Source organism: Lygodium microphyllum, chromosome 7, assembly GCF_053477565.2.
Source record: "Lygodium microphyllum isolate KBCC chromosome 7, Lygodium_microphyllum_v1.1.10, whole genome shotgun sequence".
NCBI classification, from domain to species: Eukaryota; Viridiplantae; Streptophyta; class Polypodiopsida; order Schizaeales; family Lygodiaceae; genus Lygodium; species Lygodium microphyllum.
The window spans coordinates 25,136,726-25,157,187 of NC_141141.1; the positions used below are offsets into that span (position 1 = coordinate 25,136,726).

The window sequence follows — 20,462 nt, forward strand, 5'->3', positions numbered from 1 at the left end:
TAGCCAAGATGCCCTAGACGGAAATGCCAAAGATGCTTATTATTCGTAGGCTCTCGAGATGTGGCTAATGCTTGGAAGCTATGGAACATGGAGCCCTTGGCTATTGGATTGGTAAGAAAATGGGTCATGTGGTATAGGCCATTAGATTATGCCTCACCGCGAGCAATCACTAAACTAGTCTGAGAGTCAAGGACCTCGACTATGATCGTTGTAAAAAAGATTGCTCACCCCAACTAGCAAAGTTGTTGAATAGATAACAAGTTCACCCCAAGCTGAGGGACATGGTATATATTATCCATCGAAGCCAGATTCGAATTCTTGTTAGTGGTAAAATTGATGTAACCTTGAGCCTGGATCTTGACTGAGAAGTTGTTTTCTACGCGGACCTGCCTCGGCTTGCAGGGGCTGGGTTATGGAAGATGTCCTCTATAGGAGTCATGTGATGTGTAGCTCCACTATCCACAATCCAAACAGGTACTGATGTACTTGGTTGTGATGAGTGGGCCTTTGCAGTAACCTTGTCGAGATGCAACTCACAAATGTGGACGAGACTCGCATCGGATGTCTCTACGGAGATGATGTGGGGCTTTGCAGACTAGTCAAACAAGCCCTCTGGAGTTGAGAACGTTGCTGCGACTAAGATGGCTGACCGGTGGCAGTGTGAGTTTGACCTTTCCACTGCCCCTTGCCATCACCGTGCCTCCCCTGAGGAGGGTTGCTTGACTAAGGGGTGGGGATCTGTGACTTGGATTTTGGTGATGTGCCTCTTGCCTTTGATCGACACTCGTCATCAAAATGGCTAGCCTTTTGGTAACATTGACAATACCTATTCTTCTTAGGTACATTTTGCTACCTGGGTTTGAGTTGAGACTAGGAGTTTCCTTGTGATTTACTTGCTTGATTTTGATTTTGATTTGAAGTTTGATTTGGTTTACCCGTTTCTTGTTGTTCCTTTTGAAAATGAGCAACAGGAGCCCCCTTTGAGGGATAATTTAAATGAAATTGATTAAACAACCATGCATAACACAATAGATAACACTCAAATTCGTAGAATGTGGGTAAATTGGGCAAAGAAACCACTTGCTGCACAAAATTAAAGTATTTACGCAACAACTTATTAAGAAACAATGCGACCTGATTGTCAAAGGACTTAGGAGTCCTTGTAGTGGAGAATTCGGCACTCAGTCAGCTTGACTTTCAAGTAATCCCGGTGAGAGATTTTAAAGTTTTAAAGCTCATGGTCAAGATTTATTCGATGTGTCCTATCTCGAGCCGCATAGCGGTCGATCAAGTGTGCCCATTGCTTTGACGCTAAGTCAAAATGCTAAAGCTGAGAATGTAACTCAGGCAATAAGCTCTACATCAGCTTGACAATAGCAGAGGCATTCCTAGCCTTCCATGAGTAGACGACCTTGTATGGAACAAATGCGGGATCTGGTTGGGATTTCAACCCCTACACAGGATTCCATAGGTTCTGTGAGTCAAGGATATGTCTCATCAGGTTTGACCAAGTTGTAAAGTTTAACCCGTTAAAACAAGTCTTGTCATTGAATGTATGCTTGGCGGAAGATGAGGTAGAATCATGAGGTGTCGGGAATTTGGGTAAGATGGATGTGGAGGATAAGATGGTGGTGGTGGTGGTGGAGGTGTCTGACAAGAAGGAGGAGGGGGAAGAGGTGGATAGGCAGAAATAGGCTGAGTGTCCCATGATTGCCAATTGATATGGAGGCACTGAAACATGAACGTTTCCATAAGGTGCCGTGCCGGTGAAGATGGAGGAAGTGGGACACATAAGCCTTGTCAAAATGTTGGATGGGACACAACATAATGACCAGAGGGTCCACTAGGTAATGCCATGGCGGCAAATTGTGACACCAACTAATCCACACTTGGGAGACATTGGGAGAAATACCTAGATTGCAATGATTCTAAAAGTGTGTGAGGAAAAGGTGAAACACCATCTGACTGAGGAAGAGATGAGGTCCTAATGGCTGTGTCTAAGTTTGAAGAATCCCTCGGTGTGGTGAATGAAAACACATGTGATCCTATATGAAAGGTAACATGTAGTGCACTTAATGGAGACTGAAAGGATGTGGCAGTGGAATAAGAGGGTGGGAGATTAAATGAATTTGTGATAGATGTAGATGTGGAATGTGGGTTTGTTTTGTCCATCAAATGCATTAAATTGGAATAATGATGATGAAGATGCACCTACTTCATTTTGACCTTTGAAAACAAAATTGTTTGAAGGAAAATAAGTACTCATAGTTTCTTGTTTCAATTGCTTACCTAGTCTTGAGTTTATAAAGAAATATCTATCGTCCTTATTACTCATAAATTAGAAATTGTTTTACATATGTCCTTCATAATGAAAATCATCCATACCAACAGGAGAAGGGGAATCATCATTAACAGAATCTGAAATGGTAGACATACTTGACACCGAAGAGAATAAGTATGAAGACAATGGAGTATACTCTATGATAGTTTCCACTTGGGGATGGCCAATTCTAAGTGGAGATTCTGCCCTTTCTGCATGGTCAATAGATCAGTGCACTAAATCTCAAGGGTGAAATTCAAACTTATCTTCTATCTGCTACTAGGCTCTATGCATCAAAATGAGATCATACTCGACTACAGTGATCTTGTAAGGTCATGGAACTCCATGGTAGTCCAATGTCTATTCAGCCATGTCGGGAGCTTGTGAAGTAAGCTGTGAGGCCCACTTTGACTCGTTCCTCGATGGATTTAGCTCGGATGTGAGAAGTGGTGTGAAAGTAGTGTTTAAAGCATCTGCTCTTATGTTGTTCATGCTTCTTGTGTAGAGCTTTCAGATCAAGGCCTAAGTTTCTCTTAGAGAACTCGGCTCTAATACCATGTGAAGAAATACCCTAACACAAACACAAATAACATTGCACGACAAAGCATAGACTGATAGAAGAACACAGTTAGGGTTAGGGTAACTCAGAGACAATGAACACAGAGAATGAATGAAATGATATGACTATTGAATATACAATGATCATGTAACAAATATACTATGTAGTGAATGAATGCTCTCAAACTCTTGTATCTCAAGGATTAGGGCAGGGGTAATGAGTTGGAGAGTGTGTTGTACTTTGAACGGATTCTGAATCCCGGATGTTGAACACCAGCAAACGTAGCCAAGGAAGGCTGGATCTGATGAAGACGGCAGTGCAAGAGAGAGAGAGACTAAAAACGCAAGTGAGGAGAGAGAAAGACTAAAAATACTGACTGTAGGAGAGAGAAAACAACAAATGCAAGTTGCAGGAGTGAGAGACTAAAAACGCTGGCTGTAGGAGAGAAAACAACAAACACAGTCTGTAGGAGAGTGAAAGACTGAAAACGCAGAAAAATCAACAGCAGCAATCAACATGCTCAATTCAGCTGCAAACAGTGTGTGGTAGGCTGGAAATAGGTGCCAGACTGTTGTAGACATCAATGGCCAGCTTGGACCGTGATGTGCTCTGTGTCTAGGGTGTGGGCAACAAGCTAAAATACTTGAAATCTGCAAAAATGAGATTAAGGCTGAATGGAGGCTAGCATACCTATTTATAGAAAATTTGGGCCCTCCCAAGTGGGTTTGTGCTTATGGGATACGGACACTCTCTAGGAACACATTTCTTTTTAAATAAACAAGGTTTCTTCCTTAATTAAGCATGTGTTGGGACTATTTAAGTGAAGCTAATGCATTTTTAGCACAACACTTGTAATTTGGAACTTTAGTTTTTAAAGTTTAGCACATATTTTGTGTCTTTGCAATGCATACTTGTTGGACTTATGCAACATTGTTGATTACAATGTAACAATCCATTGCTGATTACAATGTTTTGAATCTTTACTATTGTTGAAACTTGATTATTATGTCTCTAATTTTACGAATTATGGTTGATATTGAAAAATGATATTAATAGGTCAATTATATATATATATATATATATATATATATATATATATATCGAGAGAGAGAGAGAGAGAGAGAGAGAGAGAGAGAGAGGCTCGTGTTTCCCTTGACCAGCGGACGTTTGAATCTGTCTCGCGTGTTGCGTGAGCTCCCCCAGCTCTCTTGCACAGGGCCCGTTTCTGCTCTGATCGAGCCCTACCCCAGTACTCGTGTAAACGATCATCTATTTGGACTGTGAACAGTCTTGCTCTGTGACCTAACATTCCTGCAGCGCCCTGCTCTGTGTATGAGTGAGAGACAGATTGTGGCAGCACAGAGAGAGAGAGCGCCCTGCAAAATGCTTCAGATCTCTTGTTAAAGTGGTGATACAACATGGCTGGTCTGGACATGGCCTTTATTGACCAAATGGTGGCAGCCCTTGGTCCGGATTCTGAAACAGAGGAACCAGAGGATATGGCTCCTTGCATAGAGGAGATGCCACCTGGTCTTGACTTCCAGCCTACGGGCAAACGCACCAAGCATACTTCAGAAGATACAATGGATCATCAAGAACGTTCTTATGCTCAGGTTGCTTCTGATTCTGTGGATTCTTAGGATGTTGACTGGGAGCATTTGTTGGAGTTTGCCAACACTCTGCTTGGTGATTATGTTCAACATAATCATGAAGCGTTTTCTGACTCTGAAACTGAAGATGTTCTAGAAGCCACTGTGGATCCTAAAAATGTTTTGCGCTCATTCGTAGTGTTTTATGAACGTGCTGTTATACTCTTCTTCACTGGTAGGGTCCTAGTGCTTTCCTATATTCGCCAGTGGCTGCAAAGTCTACTACAAGGGGAGTGTGTTGAAGAGATTTTTGTTGGGCCCCGAGCCTTTTATGAGATGCTGTTTAAATCCAAGAAGCATCGTGCTGATCTATTGACTAAACTGCCATTGTTCTTTGATTGCCGTTTGGTCCATGTTGTGCCATGGCGCCCAATGGCAGATTTTTAGCGCTTGCTTCAATGTGAATGCCCAGTGTGGGTTGAAGTGGAAAACTGTCCGGCTGTTTATTGGCCTCTGTTAAAGGATGCCATGGCCATTGTGGGCACTGTTTTGGTTCCCCCGAGCCTAAGGGCCACGAATTGTAACCATTTGTGTATGTTATGGGACACTGCTCTGAAAAGGCCTGCTTGGTTACGGCTTAATTGCTCTGGCATGCATTCTTTGCACTTCCGTTTAAAATGGGGTAACTTTGGAGGGCATTGTTTTTCGTGTGGAAAATTGGGGCATTTTATGGCCGAATGTCCAGCGAAGCAACCGACTTCAGATGTTGAGCATGTTTTGCCTCCCATGGAAGATCTGGTGCTTGATGCTCCGTTGCAAGATATGACCCAGCCACCTAAAGTTTTGGATAAAGGCAAACAACATGTTTCGGGTTTGGATTCCCGTGACAATGACTAGGTAGATGTACGTGCCAAAAAAGGTAAAAGGTTTGAGGTTGGCATGGCGGATACTGTGCCTAATGCTTCACAAGATTCCTTGCATACTTATATTCGCAGGAAAGCCATGTTGTCTTCGGAGCACACGGCTCATGCTATGGTTTCTTCTGCTCCTCGCAATCAGCCCACTAGAAAAGTATATACGGATGGTCTGAAGGGCCCATCTGCTAAGTTGGCTTTTGATGCTAGAGGTAAGGTGATTATCCCATGGGATTGTCGTTATCCCCATTCCATCCCCAAGACAGTGGATACACCGTCTACCTCTAAATCTGGTTGTCAAAACTCTTTTGCCGTATTAGCTGATTTTTTGGATGAGGGAGTCCTTGACATTCTAGTAGAAAAGGTTAAATCCAGACAAGCTTTGCCTCGTTCCTGATTTCTTTTAATACACATGAAGATAGCCACGTGGAATGTGTGAGATATTTGTTCTCGCAATAAGCAACATGCCATGTGGAGTTTATTGCATGAGAATCAGTGGGATGTCTTGTGTGCTGTTGAGCACAAGAGTCACGGTGAAGCAGGAAAAGTTGTGGATTGCCATGGGTTTCGCTTGTTTTATACAGGGACACATGCCATGCATTATTCTGGTGTGCTTATGATTGTACATGAGAAATATCAGCCTGTTCTTATTAAAAATGATGTACATGGTCGTTTTGTGGTGATTGAAGTTTTATTTGAAGGAGGGATCTTATGGTTACTTGGGCTCTATGCTCCAAATGACCCTTTATTCCGCCGGGACCTTTGGAATACTTTGCAGACTTCCTTGTCACTTGGCAGACGGGGTTTTTTGATGGGGGATTTTAATATATGTGTTGATCCTTCACAGTCCACATTAGAGCATTCGGTGATGGACGCTCCGGAAAGCCGTGCGTGGAATGCGTTTGCTCTTGCCATACTTAAGCAAGATCTCTGGTCATGGCTACACCCTTCTTCTACAGGGTTTACTTTTCATTTTGCGCAGTATATAACTACATGGTCGCGGTTGGACCGCATGTACATCATGCAGGATGATGCTTTTTTTCTTGAGATGCTGGAAATGAAAGTGTTGCAGCAATATGCCTTGTCGGACCATTTTTCTCTACAGCTTGAGATGCTTGTACAACCCACTGCACCTTTTAAGCAATTTTTGGATAGACTCCCTTTGCGTTTCAACTCGTCTTATTTGAAGCATTCGATCTTTCAGGGTTATATGCAGCAATTGATTGATAGATTCTTATTGGACTTCTCCTCTGAGGGCAATGCTTCTTTTGAATGATTGCTCTCTAATGTGCTGTGGGTTGTTGGGCAGTATGGGATCCATCATGCCTCTCTTTATCTGCGGCGTCAACAAGCAGCGGAGGAATTACTGGCTTTGGTTCGTTCTCTACTGGTGGGGACTCTAGATGATGTATTTCTATTGCCATTGGCTATGCGTTTGGCTAATCTTATTAAAGAGTTTCAGTTGAAATCTTATCAGCAGGCCAAATTGCAAAATTTGACTGAGAATTTGCAAGATAGTGCTTGTCAAACTCATAAGTTCTTTCGAGCTCTCCATGCATCTCTTGCTCGAGAGAATATGACTAGACTCCAGGATGCAAAAGGTCAAATGGTCATTGATCCTCAGACTATTATGAATATGTGTAGGAATTATTTTCTAGACCTTCTTGGTTCTACTCCTTCACCTTCTGACCAAACTACTCATGCCCTCTTAGTTTTCTATGATTTGGTCCGCAATCAGGTTCCACATGACATGCAAACTACTTTGGAGACAGATATTTGTGAGACGGAGGTTATGGATGTTTTGTTACACTTGCCTAAGGATAAAAGTCCCGGTTGGGACGGTCTCACCAATGAATTCTTTGAGGTTTTTGCTACTCGATTGGTGAAACCATTGATGGCTATGTTTCAGCAGGTTTGGGAAACGGGGTTCATGCCTTCTTCATGGAAAGAAGGACTTATTAAACTGCTTCCAAAAGTTCATTCGCCGTCTATGTTGAAACATTGGCGACCAATTTCTTTGATGGGTTCTATGTATAAAATCTTTTCCAAAGTGATGGCGAATCAGCTCCATAAGCATCTTCCTGCCATTGTGCATCCTCTTTAACATGGTTTCATTAAGGGCCGGAACATTCTGCATAATGTCTTAGATGTGCAAATGGCTATTGAGTATGCAAGGCACTCTAATTAGGAGGTGGTATTGATTCAATTGGACCTGGAAAAGGCTTTTGATTATTTAGACTGGTCTTTCATTGTAGAACTTATGTCTACTATGGGCCTTGGTACTCGGATGTCTCGTTTGATCTACACCATTAGTGCTGTGGCTTCTTCGTGAGTTATGCTGAATGGTGGTGTTACCGAGCCATTTGTCCTTGCACGCTCTGTGAGACAGGGTTGCCCTTTGAGTCCTCTCTTTTTTGCCCTTGCGACTCATCCGGTTCTTTTGATGTTATCTCATATGGCAGCTTCTACTCAGTTGGCTGGATTGTCTCTTCCTTTTGGAAAGCACTTCATTAGTCAATCCTTGGCTGATGACAGCTTTATGATTTTGCGTGCGGACAAGGATAATCTTCGCAAAGCATTAGATGTTTGGACTCTCTTTGGTCATGCTTCTGGCCTTCATATCAATACTTTGAAATCAGCCATTCTCAATTGCACGGAGTTAGATTTGCAGTCATTGGACTGCCAGGGAATGGTTGTTCCCCATGGTTCCATTGTCAGGCATCTTGGGTACCCTTTGGGTGTTGATGTTCGGCCAAAGCAACTACTAGAGTGGATTTCACAGAAACTGGCAGCTAAGTTTATGTATTGGAAGTCACAGGCTTGGCCCTTCCATGTTCGCCTCAAAGTGGCTCAGACAATTATGTTGCCAATGCTTACATATTTCTTGCCATTGCTGCCTTGGAATACTACATTGAATGCTCTTACTCAGTATATTCGTTTCATGTTATGGAAGGACTCCTTGCATGTAGGCATTTCATGGATTTCTTGGTTGCATGCATGTACCCCCAAACGCATGGGTGGTGGGGCTATTTTGGATGCCGAAACTCATATGCTAGCACTCCGTTGGTCTCTTTTTCGTGCCATGTGCTTGGATTATCACCCGTGGGTCTTTATAGCCTGTTATTTTCTTAAGGATCACAGGCTTGTGCATGGTAATACCCAAATTCGGAGCTCCTGGTGGCATGTTGTTAATGCAAACTCTCGGTTTTCTAGTCCTTCATCCTCCCTGCTTGCTCATTTGGTATGTTCCTGGAAATTGGTTCTCCAGAAGGCTCAGTGGCATCCAGCGGAGGACCGCTTAGCTACTAACTCTTTTCAACTGGAATTGTTGGCAGTCTCGCGATTGCTTTCTTGGGAAGGCAATCATGAGCTCAGACCAAAATTTAACCGCATGGCACGTTTGGGCTTGACTTCAGTTGAGATGCCACCCTTGCCAGTCGCAATGTGTTGATATCGTTTCGTACAGCCAGGAGGCTTTTCAGGATCCCTTGTGGATACCGTGATTTATGGGGACAGCTTTTGATGGTGCTCCAGAGCAGACAACCCTTTCCTGCCCTTGCTTTGGATCGTCCCTGGCAAGATTGGGACCTTGCATGCCGGCTGAATTTGGAAAAGGCCTCAGCTAACAAGGTGTATCATCTTCTGATTAAAGATTATCAATGGCTGGTTACTAAAGCTAATACTGTATGGGGATTGCGTAAATCTCAGTCATGGTGGAAGGTAAGTGTGATGGAGGGCTGGTTGAACAAGACACCTTTCAAATGCAAGGTCTTTCTTTGGAGGGTGATGATTGGTGGTCTTCCTCTTGCTTCAGCCCTTTCCAAGTGCAATTGTTTCTTTTGCACCACCAGTGTGGAATCGGCCCGTCATCGATTTATTTCTTGCCCTCTCGCTAAGAAAATTTGGTCACTCTTGTCAGCGGTTTGGCGAGCAGTGGTTGGTTTCTCGCTAAGCCCTTTTGATTGGGTTAGCCTCTAATGTTGAGGGACATATTGCTAGGCTTAAAGGTCTCTTGCATTGGCAGATAGATCTCATTCGGCACTCTGACTTACTCCCTCGGGAGGACTTACTTCCCTAGCATATGGCAATTTCCTCTGCGTCTTTGCCATGACTTTTGTAACTCTTTTGTCGTTTAGTACTTTATAAATATAACATCCATTACGAAAGAGAGAGAGAGAGAGAGAGAGTGTAGTACTTAGAATCTCTTCACATGATGACTTAGATTGTCGTCATGTATCTTGTAATCAAGTAATCATGTACTTTTTTCGTAATTAATACAATTACCTTTTACGAAAAAAAAAAGAGAGAGAGAGAGAGCGTTCCCTAACTTTGGGCATTTCCCCTGTTCCGGGGGGTTCCGTTCCCATTTTTGTTCCCTGTTCTTGGTAAGTATGCCTTTCTCTAATGGCTCCATTCTCTCATGGCACCCTTTCTCATCACTAAGATCATGTTTCACACTTGCACTTGATCACTTTAGTTTTCCATGAAGCAAATCCTAGGAGTAGAATGAAGTTTCATAGGTCAAATGGGCCTTTCATAGATGCCAGCATGTTATGTTGGTCCACACAGTCTCATTGAATTGGCCTGTTACAGATATCAAAACATCTTTCTTTTTGGAGCAGTATTGTGTTTCAGCCACACATGGTCTCATCAGGGATAGAATTACTTTTCAACATTATCAGCTGTCAGTTCAATACAATTGTCGTTGGAAGGTTGGATTATGCAACTACTTGTACAGATAGCTGCTGTGCTTCAGTACATGTACTAGAAGGATCCTTAACTAGATGATGAATGGCTCTAGCTTTTGGAGCAATAAATGCAGCATTATTGATGTGGATGTAATAAATAAAGTGCATGTTGAATAAAAGTGCATGTTCAATCTTCTAGTTAGCATTTCAGTGAGTTATGATGTCAAATAAGTACATATCACAACATGTGGGGAAAAGTAAACCCTAACTGTTACCTTTTCTATTTTAACCACAGCGGCAGAGGAATACAACAGAAAACAAAAGGCAACTTTACAAGCTTATAAAGAGGTTCATGAACTAGACAACTCAGACCCTATTTCCCAACCCTCTGAAAAGGATGCAAGGGAGAATTTGGCTGTGAATATCTCAAATCTTGCAAATGTGCTACTTTTGATCTTGAAGGTAACAGATTGTGCTACACAATGCTATTCTATTTCGACATGCTCATTCTACTTATTTTAGCTTCTCAGACAATTTTGTTTAGCATTTCAGGGAATCCATTGCAGATGATCCAGTAGGTTAGGACAGTTGCAGTAATGCAACGAGTCATTACAATATCAGATTTAAACAATAGAGCCCTGCTTCTCTCTTGTAGGCTAAACAATGAGTGCCATATCAGAGAGATATAGGGTCAGTGGAAAAGAATCTTCCATGTCCTCATGTGATTGTTAGGCTTGATAATTGCTATACATATGGCCAAAAGCATATGTTGTAATTGAAGAATCATCTTCCTTCTGTTTGGGTCCCTTTTGAGCAGTAGTTGTGGAGACAATTGACATCCAAAATGTGGGGTCTAGGTACATGCGAAGGCAAAGTGCATCCTTTGTTACTTTTTACATTCCAGTCTATCTGGATTCCTGGCCCATAGAAAGAGCTCACAGTGACTGATTGAAAGAAGGAAAGAGAGTGGCCTCTGAGCCTCTGTGGTCATTCTATCCGCAGCATATTATCCTCAATTTCTCTGATTTTCTGCAACTGTGCAAAGCTCTACAATTGGAACATGTGACTGCACAATACTCATTCCAGTGAGAACATAATAGTAGCAGCAAACATGCTGAATATCATGACCACATGAATTCTGCATGAAAGAGTTGCCAAGCTGCATTGAAAAGCTAGATCCGACTATAATGGGCTAAAGTACCTCCCATACATGTATGTTTTGAGCTCTGAACTTTTGCAAACTCTGAAAAACAATGGGATGTTGTGAGATATCATACAATTCTGGAAAGGACAAGTTGGTGAAAACTGAAGGGTCAAACAACAAGTGAGGACTAATCATCGCCTTTTGGTGGTTGTAACCTGCAACATTGTTTCGGGAGTCTGTTATGGTGAGACCACAAGCCATGAATCTCCATGAGTACTGGCTGCACTATAATTATAAAGGGTCAGGGTCTCTCTCTCTCTCTCTCTCTCTCTCTCTCTCGGACTTTTAACTGTGTCAGAATCTGAAGAAGTTTCTTCTTTTTCTTGACAGATTCTGGGGATGATAAGAACAAACCGACCAGAGTAAAGGAATGCTAGTATCTTGAAAGCTGTCCCAAGAGGCATGCACTCTGAAATGCAAGTGTCTTCCTGGTGTATGTATTGGTCTGGTCCATTGCACATGGTATCCCATATTTGGGGCCTTAGTTGCTTATTTGTGTGCACCATGTAGAACTGGTAGCTACTGGCTGAATATCCTCTTCAATGAGTGTGTAGGACAGCTCTTCAACAAAAGACAATCACCAACAATAAAGGGAGCTTAATGATTATGAAAACCAGAAATAATGCAATGATGGCTGCACATGTGATCGTTTTTTCCCAAGGAAAGGCGTGGCTAATTATATTACTCAAATAAATTTTACAAAGGTGTACATGTGCTCAATAATCTAGCTGCTGGAGCATGTCTTCAATAGCCTAGCTGCAGCTGTCTGTAAATCATGAATCACTCATGTATACAGGCCTCTCAAGGCGTTTTAGGGGGATGTGGGATAGAAGCCATGGAGTGGGAATGTACCACCTCTAGGGGTGCCCACTTGCAATGTGAAGAATAGGCCATGGCCACCCCAAGTGCACATGACCTGCTGCTGAATCTCCTGTCAGTGCCAAGAGTCACCCTATAGCTGATCCAACCAGTCATGGAGTGAGTGGATGATGGATGACCAAAGCTATGCCAGATTAGCATACATTGAGAGTTCCTCATTGCTGAAAATCAGCTGGCAGCATGCCTTCTAGATGTGCCACTTGTGAGACTACTAATGATCTCCCATGCCTTTGATCATGGTGCTGTAGGCTGCAGTACTTGGCAGCTGGGCAAGGCCTCCAGACCTAATACAGCACAGGATCCTGCCTCAATGATGAATATCGTATCATGTGTCTTTGTCTCATGAGTAACTGGCAGACCTGGCTAACTAACTACTGGCAGCAGGTCTCCCATGAAATGCACCACATGCTAGGTGCAACTTGACAGAGTAGTTGCCAAAATCTTATTCACACTAGCCGTGCTGCCTCACGTGACTAAAGGCAATGCTTTGGAGTTTCCGAGCATTGCTGTGGGTAGTGCTTATAGCCTCCATCCCACTACATCTAGGCCTTCTGATTGCAAGGCCCCCATGTGCTATAAGCCACATGAAGGAGGAAACTCTCCTTGGGCACTGGAAATCCCAAAGGCGTCAAAATGTCTAGCAGAAAACATTTGTGATGCAATGTTCTGCCTATATGTGAGGGGGTCCAGTCCATGTTAGAGTCCTTGTCAGTTGACATTGGCAAGTGTCTACCAATCTAGGCCATGTAAGCAAAGAAAATCAATGGCTCTCCTGGAGGGGATTGCAGAGGCTAGCCAGAGCTACTCTCTTAGATCCCAATCCAACTCATCCAAAGGATGACTCTCCCAAATCTAGAGGCATCATTCTTGGATGTTTGATGAAGCTATGAGGGGATCCAACTGCCATGTCTTCCCTTGGAGGCCTATGATTTGAATCCTCCACACACAGAAGAAATAGCTGAATCTTAATGCCTGTCATAAATGCCTTGCAAAAGCACATGGAATCCCCCCTTGCCAAACCACCAAAGTGTCCTCTCATGTGAGAACAGACTAGGAGCAAAGAAACCATTCTCTATCAAACAGCCCATCATGAACTTGAAAGGCCAACCAACTCTAGGATCTAAATCTGTTAAGACTTAGTTGATGCTATGGAATGCTGCACTCAAGATCCACCATTCGTATATATGGATGGGGCTTGGATGCCCTAGCACCACCATCCTCTCATGCTCCCTCTCTAGCACCAAAGAGTCATGATGGATTACAACACTAGTAGGGATAGAAAGTTGTAGATGCTTGTGTAGCCTTTGCTACTTGTCCGGAGCCAGTGTCGGAATCTAAGGATGATGACTCGTTGGAGTCCTTATCCTTCTTCTTTTTCTTCTCCTCCTCTTGCCACAATGCCACTAGATTCTTGTAGTCCTTTTGGAAATGCCTCTTCTTACCACAATGGTAGCATTGGCTTTTTCTTCTTCTTCTACTTGTCGCCCCTCTCTAGAGCTGCACTAGAGCTGCAAAAGCATCAAATTTGCTGCTAGATCAAGATGGAACCTCCCTAGTAGCATTGAGTCTATATGATCAAAAACTGAATGGAGTCATCAATATCTAAGCTCGTAAGGCATTGGCCAATCATCAAACTTTAGAGGTAGCTTATAAAGTACATGCCACAAGATGGGCTTCAGGAAGGGTGGATTATATGGGGCAAAGCTGAGCTTCAATCTGTGTCATCTTGAAAAGAATTTATGAATCATAGTAGTCACCTAGAATTGGATAGTCTCTAATTGACAAAGAGGCTTACAACTCACATTGTCAGAGGCTTATATCATCATTGTTCTAGTCGAGGACTGGATCCTCAAAATTATAGTTGTCCCAGTTTGATGGAAGAAGAGAGTCTAGAGGGCTTTTGAGGACACAAGGATGATCTTGGAATCATGTACCGGAGTCCCTTTTGCACAAACCAAGCTTTCATAACAGCACTCGAGGTTAGATAGTTAGGTCCTTTGAGTTTGTCATTAGTATTGCATTATGGAGGAGCCATTTTAGGTGAGATGTAGAGAAGATAAAGTCAGGGATACGAGAGAGAGAGGCACAGAGGATGAACAACCCAAAACAAAAAGTTCAACAATTCAAGAAAAAAGAGAATGGTTCAGACATAGAGAAGAACCAATGTGAAGATAGTGTATTGTCAAAAGCACCACAACAGACACAATTGGTCCTTCCTTTTCACCAGTTGAGTAGGCAATGGCACTGGCTCTCTCTCTCCAACAAGACTTGCAAATGTCAGAGTATGCTAAAGTGAATGATAAAGGAGGAGGGAGCCCAGCCTATAAATAAGCAATCATTATGAAAAAGTTGGTCAGCCCAAAATAATAAAATAATCAAGCTGGTTGGCCAACAATAAATCCCAATAAATTAGGTGCAAATAATGCAGGTCTAATCATGATTGGCAGACAATGTGCTAAAACCAGCCTTCTAATCCTATTTTTCAACATTATCCAACCTATTAAATTAATTTTCAGAATATTAATTTTGAAAAATAATTATTATATTTTAAAAATCAATTTAATAATTATTTTAGTGCTAAAAAAATTGATTTCACCAGTCAATAATTAATTTGGCTAGACCAATTTGTCTTTCGAGTATCCCTGAGTAGTTAATGACCCATAGCCTTGCATTAATTAATTCATGAATATATAGCCTCTAATATCACCATTAACATCAGTGGTCAATAAATTGGTCTAGGCCCAAATGTGACATCGGGTACCACCTAGTATCTGTCAGACATGACTTATCACAACTCCTGCCTTTGATACCCATTGCATTCTCGCGGTCCTTGGCTTGTTACTATGAAATAACTACCATGTGCATCACATGTGCTAAACAACCTTGCACATTTGATTAATATCTTATCAAATGTTATCGGCAAGATTAGAGCATCGAAAAAATTCATGTCCCCATGACAGATGTGTGAGAGTGAGTAATGGAAAGAGAAAAGTGAATACAGAGAGGAGACAAAGAGAACGCAAGAGAGAGAAGGAACAATGTGACTGTAATGGTTGAAAGGTACAAGGCTACAATAGTCACCCCCAACACACAGCTCTATGCATCAATGTGGATGCGAGATGGTAGTAGGGGGATGAGAAAATGAGGAGGATAGACTGATCATGAAGGATCAATGATGGATAATGAAAGTGGAAGGGTATGTTGCCTATATATAGGTGAAAAAGAGAGAAAACCCTAAATGTGGTCAAACCCCAAAAAAATAGCCAAAAGTGCACAAAAAAGATATGCACTAATGTGCCTTTCATCTGAAGCGTCTAAAACTCATAAAATGATAGACAAATACAATGTCAAAGCTCCTTGTGTTCTCATTAGACTCAGACCAAGGATTATAGGTAGGAGATGACCACACAAGACACACATGATTGCTAACACCCCCTTTCAGATCCTAGATGTGACGGAAGGCCAAAGGAGATGTAGATCTGAGGGTGGCAAGAAGAGTGCCAATACCGATGTAGTCTATCGATGAAGAAAGCCAGCCAAGGAGCAAGACCCTTTCTCCATATAAAACTCTAAGCAAATAGAAGGCTACCAAAGGGCAATGGATGTTAGGACTTGCAAATTCTATGGGTAGTGCCCAATGTTTTAGTCTTTAGTTCTTTTTCAGTTCTTAGTGTGAATACAACTAAAGTTATAAGTTGTGTCACCACTCTTAGAGTTAGATTCAGTTAACTCTAGTTGAGTTAGAGCTAGGTCTATCTTAGACTTATCTTGTACCTTTCATTCTCATTCTTTCAATTCAGCAAAAGTACACTCTACTCTTTTGCTTCAGCACACTCATTGTCTCTTTTCTCTCTTCCATAGCTGGCTGTCATTTCCAACATTTGGTATTAGAGCAGGCTCTACACGTGGATTCAATTCAGCCACCGTTAGCCGGTGCTGCCCGCCTAAGGTCTTGTTGCTTTCAACCAGCTCTCTACCGGAGGAAGGGAAGGACGAGCTATGGACAATAGTTGGTGTATATATTGATTCTTACAGATATTTGGGGGGCCTTATTTACAGGGCCCACTTTATGAGAGAGTTAGCAAAGACTAGGCTCACAGAAGGGTATATGACTTTGGGAGGAGGGTTGGAGAAGATGTGCCCACACGTACAGTAGGAATCTTGAACTAAGTAACAACTATTTGATACTCTAGTTACATCCATACTATTGTATGGAGTATAGATATGGAGGCCAGCCTTGACCACTGGAGTAGATCAAGCTGTACATATGATGGATGAAGGTTGATGGAGAGGCCACTAGTATCCATGATTTCTATGATGATGAGATGTAAGGCATCAATCCGACATGAGATTGTTAAAGTTGAGCTAGGGGCTCCTCCGATTGTTATAGAGGCTCTCACCAAATCAATTTCATTCATACAGAGCTTATGGGAGCTCCCTCAACACAGATATGCATGATTAGCCCTTGAGTCCTTATGGGAGCTTGCTATAGAGGGTAATATATCATGTTGGTATGCCCAGATGACATTATGACTTTAAGTCACACAGTCTTAGCATGGATTGGCTACCCACCTTTCAGTACTTCCTTGATGCATCATCTCTCACTTCCAATCACTCAGAGATTAGCAGTATCATCAGATAGGATCTTATTCAGTTGGAGACCAAGAGGACATGGTTGAGACCAGTACAAGAGATGGGGACAAAGATGGCTTTCAAACAATACCATTTTCTCCATACTATTGATAACGGCTTTATTCACACTAGCTAGAGATTGGTATACATCTATACCTCAAGAGGAATGCATGTGCCAAATCTGCCAACAATACCCAAAGACAAAGAAACATCCCATTTGCCAATGCCCAATGTACTACCAAATCCAGGTCCACTTTCATTGTGCGTTCAAGGATGGATTTGGCCCACTGTCATGGACTACACTGACTAGTGTTGCCTTGATCTTTTTCTTCTGAAGATATGAGGAATGAGGGAGACCATCTGTCGTGGACACTGAGAAACCTTCTAGAGACTTCTAGAAGATTCATGAAAGTTCTAGAAGATTCTAATAAGGTTCTAGATAATTCTTTGGAAGGTTCTAGACTAGGTTTCTTGGCGTCCGTGACGCCATTCTTAGAGATAAGAGCACCTATTTGTCAAGGGTGTCCAAGCGTCCAAAGACAGCCGGTAGATTTCTTCATGAGGAGCACCAAGCTAGCCTCAAACTGGGCTCAATTTACACTTCAAAGGAGTATAGAGGAGCCTCCTATACAGCCACAAGTTACATCTACACAAGGGAAATTGATTGATTGAATAGTGAAGCTTGGCTGATCCAAGCATTCTTGAGCTTGACAAATATGTTGACAACATATGCACAAGAGGATACAACAAATCATTGCTACTACCCAAGTTCTTCTCTACATGGGAGGAGATTGAGACTATGCTTCTAGGACCAATGAGGGATTTTCTGAGATGATATGTGCCCTCATACTACCAACTAGTTTTCTTTTGTTAGCAACATTTAGATTCTGATTTCTTTTGTTATATTAATTATCTTTAGACACTTGTATCATTTATAGAAAATTGTAACTCTTGGTCTCATAGGTCATTTTGGCCTCTTGCAAACATAAATACATCATTACGTTTCTCTCCCCCCTTTAGAGGCCCCGTCTCTAGTTCTTGGCCTCCTCTCTGAAAAAAGAGCATATTTTCTATAGGCACTCATCCAAGTTCCTAGCTGCCTTGCAAGTTGAAAAGGGCCTTGCCCCTTAGATCTTGGTAACAACCTCCCTAGATGCTTATCATAATACAACTGAGTAGGAACTGTGATACTTGTGGTTGCCCTAACTCCCTCCAAAAGAACCAACTGCACCAGTGCGTGGTCCAGTAAAGTTGTCCCAGGACAACCCCAACTAGGCCGTCTTTGTCATATGCCTAGTCATCCCCATAAAACTCGTCAATTTGGAAGAATATCCTCTCCTGGTGAATTGAAGAGAGCCAGCTGATCTACCCAATTCTGCCATGAGCTAGGGGTCCTATCCCCTAATGTGGAAAACAAAATCCTCCCTGGCTGCCTGCTCTTCTCCTTTGATAATGCCAATGCTTCTACCTCTTGTATCCTCCAAAACCTTTTACCATATTAAAATCCTCACTTACTATCCAGTGAAATAATCCGCAAATTATAGGGAATTTATTGCCTTCAAAATACCACAGTTGCATGCTCATCCCTTGAGGAAAATTATGCTTTCAACATTGGTGGTTGTGTAAAAGACATGAATTGAGATTTCCATCACTTGGTTTTTGTAAACAAATTGTTTGCAAGTGCAGACCACCTGATTGACTGTGTAGTCAGCCCTTGTATTATTCGTATGTCTTGTATCTTTGCCATCATATTGTTGAAGTCCTATACGAGGCTTATTTTGTATGTTTACCTTCTCAAGATATTTATGATGTGTCCATTACTAGATTTCTATGTTCTTTGAACAAACATAACATTTTATTTTATTTCTTATTTTGTTTCAGGTATATGCTTCAGTTAGAAGCAGATCCCTGGCAATTGTTGCATCAACTCTTGATTCATTACTGGATTTACTGGCTGGTGGCATCCTTTGGTTTACAAGATATTCGATGAAGAGCATTGACATTTATAAATACCCAATCGGAAAGTCAAGGGTTCAACCTGTTGGAATCGTGATATTTGCTGCAGTTATGGCTACATTAGGTGAGACTTTCTCACCATCACTGTGCATTTTCTGTCTGTCATCTTTACTAGTTTCTTGACAAAGACATGCACTATCAAGATTAGTATGGTGAAATCTTTTGGTTAATGTGGGGATAAATATCACTATGGAGTTGCAGATAATGACCTTGCTCTTGAGCATGGGAGCAAGGTATTTTATGGAGCTCACCAAAGATCTCCCCAGCAGTTGGGAAACAGTAGCACTACACTTCTAATCAGTATGAAAGATAAAGTAAAACTTGCTTATAAAAACTGTATCATGGTAAAAATTATGGCCACAATTTGCTGCCAAGAACTTTGGAGTGAGGATTTTCCGCTACTTCAACTGTTGGCAGGTTTTTCAGCAAAGTCCTTAGCACCTTGAGAGTGTCTCATGAAGGGACTGTGGACTTTTCAAATCCCTTCTGCTGATTGTTACAAAAAGAAAGAAGACTAATGTTTTGAGAGAAGTTAGTCTATTATAAAAAGAAATAATCATCTTGGCAAATTTAGTGAGAGAGGGCCTCAGAAGCAGGCAGAGAGAAGGTAATAAATGGGCTCCCAATATTCTTAGAGCCTCGAGTTTTCCACTCCAGCAGAGGCAGCTATGACATTACATGATCCACCACTTGAAGTGACAACACTCTACACAACCATGGAACAGATCACTTCATCAGCATACACACTCCTAAGTCCCACTTGAGAGGAGCATGTCTAGCTTGCTGCCTGGTGGAGTGTCGACGTAGCCATGCTGGTTAGAAAGAAAGATCTATGGAAGGCCAAATCAGCCTGTGAGACAAAAATAAATACATCTGGATTTCAGGGAACTATCATGTTTCCAAAGTAGAAAAAAGAAACGATAATCTAATTGGGAAGCCACTATTTTGTGGCAAAGTATTTGAACATAAGAACTTGGCGTTAGATGGTGTGTCTCAAATTGTGGGGATTTTAGGAGACTATTTTGTTGTGCCAGTTTTATGTAAGGATCGATACTTCCGAATTGGGCTATCTTAATGCATCTCAAATCAACCACATTCTTCAATGTGTGATTCCCAATGGTCTTTGAGGGTGGGGATGAGGCCCAAGTCATGATATTTCAGCTTGCAAAGGAGGTTTATGCATCTGTATTAGTTATCCAAGGGCTTTATACTCTATATCTCATCATCATAGGCCAGTGCACCTTGGCAAAGCCAATATTTTTTCCCATTACGTAAGATTTGGGTACATATAGTGCTAAGAAATAACTTCCTAAATTTGCAGAGCCTGACCTGCTGAGTTTTTCTTCAAAATGTTTCGTTGAGGTTTATCTCACTTATACATTTCCTAATTGTAATACAAACATTGTTGAGATGGCAAGCTTAACACATGCGGACATTGATGATGGACCCCTTGGCTAGAGGGGTCTGCATATCCACACTTAGCATATCAATGGTCATTATGATCCTCACATGCCCACTCGTTTATTACTTATTATATTTAGTTTGTTACACCTACCTACAACTAGCATAGATATCTTGTCAGTCAATTAGTATAGTTAGTTATGCATTGTTTGACTCAGTAGGCCACTTTCCTTTATGTTGTATCTTATTTATACTTTGTG

The 20,462-nt window shown here is 41.9% G+C and overlaps 1 protein-coding gene across 4 annotated transcripts in view; it reads left to right on the forward strand.

The window, feature by feature from the left end:
* The window catches only part of LOC148033276 (metal tolerance protein 4-like), a 56,124-nt gene that overhangs the window by 12,112 nt on the left and 23,550 nt on the right, over positions 1–20,462 (forward strand). For all 4 annotated transcript variants that reach the window (XM_087681167.1, XM_087681168.1, XM_087681169.1 and 1 more), the window contains 2 exons: positions 10,366–10,532; positions 18,667–18,865. In XM_087681167.1, the coding sequence (XP_087537293.1) occupies positions 10,366–10,532; positions 18,667–18,865 (366 nt within the window). The remainder of the gene's footprint in view (positions 1–10,365; positions 10,533–18,666; positions 18,866–20,462) is intronic.